General features: G+C 33.2%; 1 protein-coding gene across 1 annotated transcript; it reads left to right on the top strand.

The window, feature by feature from the left end:
* The first annotated feature begins 2,234 nt into the window (after window positions 1-2,234).
* LOC121229028 (probable xyloglucan glycosyltransferase 12) lies at window positions 2,235-5,844 on the top strand. Its single transcript, XM_041112145.1, has 5 exons — window positions 2,235-3,680; window positions 3,764-4,072; window positions 4,187-4,477; window positions 4,576-4,689; window positions 4,822-5,844. Exons 1-5 carry the CDS (start codon window positions 2,928-2,930, stop codon window positions 5,440-5,442), a joined length of 2,088 nt encoding a protein of 695 aa, XP_040968079.1. The 5' UTR covers window positions 2,235-2,927; the 3' UTR covers window positions 5,443-5,844.
* The last annotated feature ends 554 nt before the right edge of the window (window positions 5,845-6,398 follow it).

Below are 6,398 nucleotides of genomic sequence, written 5' to 3'. Positions count from 1 at the left end.
AATAAAGTTTAAAACTAAATAAAAACAAAACAAAAATTCTTAATAATGAATCAGTAAATGTCATGCATTAAAATTAAAATTAAAATTATTGATTTTATTTATTAATATATTAATTATGATTATAATTATAATTATGGTTGATGTTGCAATCAATTTTTATGAATTCTTATAATTATGATTTATAAATTTATTTCTAACATCATATATTTATTTAATAATATATAATATTTAATAAAAAGTAAAAATTGTAATACTTTATCATGATTTTATGGAATTTGATACTAAAAATTATTAAAACTAAACTGATTAAAAAAACAAACTCTATAACAAAGGCATTTAAGTAAAATGTACTTCTAGTTAATTTTATATTCCATTAACCAAACACTTGAATTTTACATTCCACCCAAATGAACCAATAAGTTAATCTCATATTATGTCATAATCTTACATTCTCGTAATCCTATTACGGAATGTAATTTAAGATTCTGTAAACTAGATGCACCCTTAGCGTGTTTCTATTTTGGTCACCACCCAACAAAAAGTTCCAATTTTGTCACTAAAGTTTTTTATCGTTTTTGTTTCAATCACCATCTATTAAATAGTTAACAAAAATATCACGTGGCTTTTTTAATTAGTATAATAACACATTTAGTCCTTAGCATTTATACATTCTATCAATTTAATTCTAGTTCTAAATAATTTAACAAATTTAACTCTCCACAATTATAAATTCTATCACTTTAATCCTCAAACACATATTTCTCATAAATCGAAATTATAAGTCAGATTCAAAAGCTTTGGATTGAAGCAGAGACAACGAGATTGGAACATGGAGATTAGTTGTATATTTGAGAAAATCGAGTTTGCAATTAAACACCATTAGGTTAAGAACACTTCTAGAAGAAATTTTTATGAAACAATTAATTAAAATAAATTTAAAAGAATTAAAAAATTTAGAATAGAATTAACATTTACTATTTTAAAAAATAATTCACTCTTTAATTGAATTAATATTTTTAAAATTTTTATGGTTCTATAAATAAAATTTTTTTGTTTGGAATTAACCTGCGATTAAAACAAATAATTTTCAAGATATTTTTAATATGGTAAATGTTAACTCTATTACAATTTGGACTTATTTGATTCTTTTTAATAGTATAGGGACTAATTTGATTCACGAATAATAAAGGGATTAATTTGATCTAGTCCTTATAATACAAGGACCTTCTAGGTACTTTAATCGGTAAACATACTATCATGTGTATAATCCCATGTCAACTTATTATTTTCATATAGTAGTCACAAAAAATCACGTCATTTTAATTCATGGATCTAACTATCATTTGAGTCGTGATTGATATTTTAAAATTCGAAGAGTATAGATATTAATAAAGATTAAATTTACAAGGAAATTAATAGCAAATTTTGAAGTAATGAACTTAAGTCAAAATTAAAATGTAAAAATTTGATTAGTAGGGAAATTAATATATATATTAAATTTACAATTTATATAGAGTAGAAGAACCATTTTGTTAAATAGATTGGGATAAACTATTACAATAGTTATTTTTGGTTACCTTAACAGAAATTTTAGGTTAAATTCTACAATTAGTCCCTATATTTTTTTATTTTGAGTAATTTTTTATTTATTTATTTTCTATTATATTCTACTTCTCCCTCTATTTTCCTCCTCCTCATTTCTTTTAACGTAATTTTTTTATGTTTTCCATTTGTTAAAACTAGTCCACAAGCTCATCTTACTCAAAAAAATTAAATTGTTCAAAAAAATAAAAATATAAAGATTAGTTTTATCAAATGGAAAATATAGAAAATCACGTTAAAAGAAATGGAGAAGAGAGGAAGACAGATGGAGAAGCAGAAGAGAATAAAAAATTAAAAGAATATAAGAGGAAAAAAATTAAATTGCTCAAAATAAAAAAAAAATATAGGGACTATTGTATAAATTAACCTAAAATTTTTATTTGAAATGATGATTTAACTTGTTATGTAAACTTACCGTTAACAGTAATTAACGGCTCAGTAACTAAAATGTAACATTTCAAACATAACTATTAAAATATAATTTAAGGTAAACAAAAGCGACTATTTTGGAAAATTTACCTAAAGATTGCTTTAAACTTTGTGGAGCTTCGCCTACATTTGCGCGCGTAATCATTTACTCAGATTTGATTTATTTATCTATTTATTTAACTTAATTTCAGAATCTTTATTGGTTGTTTAATCACACGCGAAAATAACAACGCCAAACCCAAAGAAAGAGGATCGAAGGTCGCCGTTCCTTTCACACGCGGGAAAAATCTCTTGATTTTTCACCGCCGGCGCACTCTGAAATTCATTCGTCCGATGATATTTATTATTACTAGGGTTCCAGTTCATGTTGTTATAGGTCGTTGCTGGATTTATTATTTAAAATTTAACGGGGGAAAGAGAAGAATCAAAAAGGGAAATTCTGTCCTTGTCGGAACTTCAAATGTCATTTTGTTGTTAAAGATTTTGTATCCATAAAGAGTAAAAGGACGTAAACCAAGATTATTGTCAAAATTGTGTCTTATTTCGATTTTATGGTAATTATTGTTCAAAAAAATCTTTTATTTTTCCAGAAAATCACAATCACGGACATGTTGAGCTGTTACACCATTTCCCCAATTCTCTCTTTTTCATTTTTTGGGTTTTTAAACCCGTGATTCAATGAAGAGAGCTTTTTTGGAACCGTGAAGCTCATCTTCAAAACCCAAAGCTTTTATTTTTTCGTTTGATTTCTTCCCGGGCTTCTGTTTTTTCCCCTGATAAATTAATAATGTTGTTAATTTTTTAGTTTTTTTTTTTTACCATATTTTGTTTTTTCAATTCGTTCGCCGTCAAGATCGAACCAACAGCCAAGTTTCAAGGACGAGAAAGAACCAACAATGGCGCCATCGTCTGATTGGTGGGCAAAAGGTGTTCATAAAGGAACCCCAGTGGTTGTCAAAATGGACAACCCAGAATGGTCGATGGTCGAGCTGGAAGGTCCATCGGAAGACGATTTCCTCATCGGAAACAACCCAACCGATACGCGAGCCAAAGCGCGTGGTAAAAACGCCAAGCAACTCACGTGGGTCCTCCTCTTAAAGGCCCACCGCGCCGCCGGTTGCTTAACCTCCGTTGCCTCCACATTGGCCAGTATCGGTCCAGCCATCCGCCGTCGAGTCGCCTCCGGTCGAACCGACACCGAAAGCGCTTCCTCCTTCGAGAACAAAACCGTTAAAACCAGGTTTTATAATTGCATCAAAGTGTTCCTTTGGTTATCTTTGTTGTTACTCGGTTTCGAGATTGCTGCGTATTATAAAGGCTGGCATTTCCGTGCTTCAAATCTTCAATTACAGTACATTTTCACGGCCCCATTTGGTGTTAGAGATTTCTTCGACTGGCTATATTCTAATTGGGTCTTGATTCGGGTCGGGTTCGTTGCTCCCCCGCTTCAGTTCCTCGTGAATGTCTGCATTGTCCTTTTCTTAATCCAAAGCTTAGATAGGTTAATCCTCTGTTTATGTTGTTTTTGGATCCGTGTCAAAAAAATCAAGCCAATTCCCAAAGAAGACGCTGTTGCGGATCTTGAAACCGGCGAAAATGGCTTCTTCCCCATGGTTCTCGTTCAAATCCCTATGTGTAATGAAAGAGAGGTAAAAACCATGAAAAAATATTTATCATTTAAAAACAACCCATTGTTTTGTTTATGATTGGGATTTGATTTTGATTTTTGCAGGTTTACCAACACTCCATTGCTGCAGTGTGTAAATTGGATTGGCCAAAGTCGAAAATTTTGATTCAAGTTTTGGATGATTCTGATGATCCAATAACTCAACTGCTTATTGAAGAAGAAGTGCATAAATGGCAGCAAGTAGGTGCCAACATTGTGTATCGACATCGAATAATCCGAGATGGTTACAAAGCTGGTAATCTTAAGTCTGCCATGAGTTGTAGTTATGTCAAAGACTATGAATTTGTTGCCATTTTCGATGCCGATTTCCAGCCGGCCCATGATTTCCTCAAACGAACCATCCCCCATTTTAAGGTAACTAAAATTAACTGCCTCTACCTTGAGTTGAGTGCAATTTGGTTAAGTCAAGAACAAGTTAGTATGTTTTAGGATTAGTTGAAGTGATGGATTTTGGTTGTATTCTTACAGGACAATGAGGATGTAGGGTTAGTTCAAGCAAGGTGGTCCTTTGTGAATAAGGATGAGAATCTGCTAACAAGATTGCAAAACATAAATTTGTCATTTCACTTTGAGGTTGAGCAACAAGTGAATGGTGTTCTGATTAATTTCTTTGGTTTTAACGGAACTGCCGGGGTTTGGAGGATTAAGGCTTTGGAGGATTCCGGTGGATGGCTTGAGAGGACAACAGTTGAGGACATGGATATCGCCGTCCGTGCTCATCTTCAAGGATGGAAATTTGTTTTTCTCAATGATGTCGAGGTATAGCTTGAGTTTAATATGTAATATTGCCAATTGAATTTAGCAGTTATTCACTTTGTTGAGAGTTAATGTTTATTGTTTTCTTATTATCTGTTCAGTGTCAGTGTGAACTTCCTGAATCTTATGAAGCTTATAGAAAGCAACAGCATAGATGGCACTCCGGACCAATGCAATTATTCCGTCTCTGTTTGCCTGATATTATCCATGCTAAGGTGAATACATTTTTGAAGCACTCTTTGGTTAATGCAACAATGATCCTATTTTGTCAAATTCAATAGTTCCTGTGTTGATTCCAAGTTTCCGATTCCTAACTTTGTTCTTGTTCCGTATTTTAACCGATGCAGATTAGCTTCTGGAAGAAATTCAATATGATATTTCTGTTCTTTCTGCTAAGAAAACTGATCCTACCGTTTTACTCTTTCACTCTTTTCTGCATAATTCTCCCCATGACGATGTTTATTCCTGAGGCTGAGCTTCCAGCATGGGTTGTCTGTTACGTCCCTGCTTTAATGTCATTCCTCAACATCCTTCCGGCCCCGAAATCCTTCCCATTCATTGTACCTTACCTTCTTTTTGAGAACACCATGTCAGTGACCAAGTTCAACGCTATGATCTCTGGTCTATTCCAACTTGGTAATGCATACGAGTGGGTTGTTACAAAAAAATTGGGTCGATCATCGGAGGGTGACCTTGTGTCGTTGATTGAGAAAGACCCGAAACATCAGCTTCGGGGACCAGAACCTGATCTTGATGAAATTAAAGCCGAAATCCTGCAAGAACAAAAGGCTAGGAAAAAGAAGCATAATCGGATATATACAAAGGAATTAGCACTAGCATTCCTTCTTCTAACGGCATCAGCTAGGAGCCTACTGTCTGCACAGGGAATCCATTTCTATTTCTTGCTGTTTCAAGGTATATCCTTCCTTTTGGTTGGTTTAGACTTGATTGGTGAGCAGGTTATGTAAAGGACAGATTAGAGATTTTAGTAGGAAAATCTCGATACAGTTGGACGACACAGAATCCAAGTACCGTTCCAAATGGACTTTTTACTGTAGATTCGAAGAAGTCCCAAGTATTCTTTTATGTCACCATCTACCCTTGGACTGGTTCATATTCCAGCCACAAGATGAAAACCTCTTTACTTGGAGACGGGGACACTCTTTCAGTAAATGTGAGAATTTTTGTTTGGGTTTTCTGTCGATTCTTTTGTAAGAAAAGAAATAATGGTAGTTACAGTTATAATGCAGGGTAGCGTATTGGATCTCTTCTTGTAGGTTTGAGACATGATAAATGTCATTGTGATAAATATCCGTGTTTTGGTTATGTTGTTTTGAATCTGTGTAAAAAAAATCCGCAAATTTCATGAACAGAAATCACCATTTCCGGTCATGTCTGGGATAAGTTGATGAGGAGGTAGCGAAGCAGCTCGAAGAACGGATACCGTTTCGGCTTGCATGTTTGTAACACCTCCATTTTAAGGATTAAATTGAAGTCTTCGTGGAGTAGAGTGGGTTGGGGGGTGGGCTTTTCACAATTTTATGGTGGGCTTGGGATGCAATGTAATGCAGTTGGTTCACATTCCAATATATGTGCACATTTTTCTTAAAAAGCTACGAAAATGAAATCAGAAATCCATGGTGTTCTGCAACTAAGACAGGCATCAACTCATCTGTTAAGTTGAAAGGCGCACGTGGAATATGTTTTTTTTTTTTTTTCCTCCTTATTTTGGGTTTATCTTTTAACAGCAGATTTTTTGTTCATTGAATTCGGCTTGGCCCCAAGAAGTAATCTCTCCTCCATTTTGATAATTATAAATTGTGTAAGAGTAATTCAGTTAGAAAATGATATTATTATTTTATAAAATATAATAAATATTATTATGGGTTGTTTTTATTTTTTTAATACTTTTATATAAAGTCTA

This window comes from Gossypium hirsutum, chromosome A05 (assembly GCF_007990345.1).
Source record: "Gossypium hirsutum isolate 1008001.06 chromosome A05, Gossypium_hirsutum_v2.1, whole genome shotgun sequence".
NCBI classification, from domain to species: Eukaryota; Viridiplantae; Streptophyta; class Magnoliopsida; order Malvales; family Malvaceae; genus Gossypium; species Gossypium hirsutum.
The sequence above is the reverse complement of the archived record's forward strand: the minus strand, read 5'-3'. Positions and strand labels throughout refer to the sequence as shown.

Bases quoted from the DNA above. Each gene is read 5' to 3' on its own strand.
- LOC121229028 (XM_041112145.1), top strand. From the start codon at position 2,928: ATGGCGCCATCGTCTGATTGGTGGGCAAAAGGTGTTCATAAAGGAACC. The intron at 4,478-4,575 runs GTATAGCTTGAG...TTATCTGTTCAG, and splicing joins TTTTTCTCAATGATGTCGAG to TGTCAGTGTGAACTTCCTGA. The intron at 4,690-4,821 runs GTGAATACATTT...TAACCGATGCAG, and splicing joins CTGATATTATCCATGCTAAG to ATTAGCTTCTGGAAGAAATT.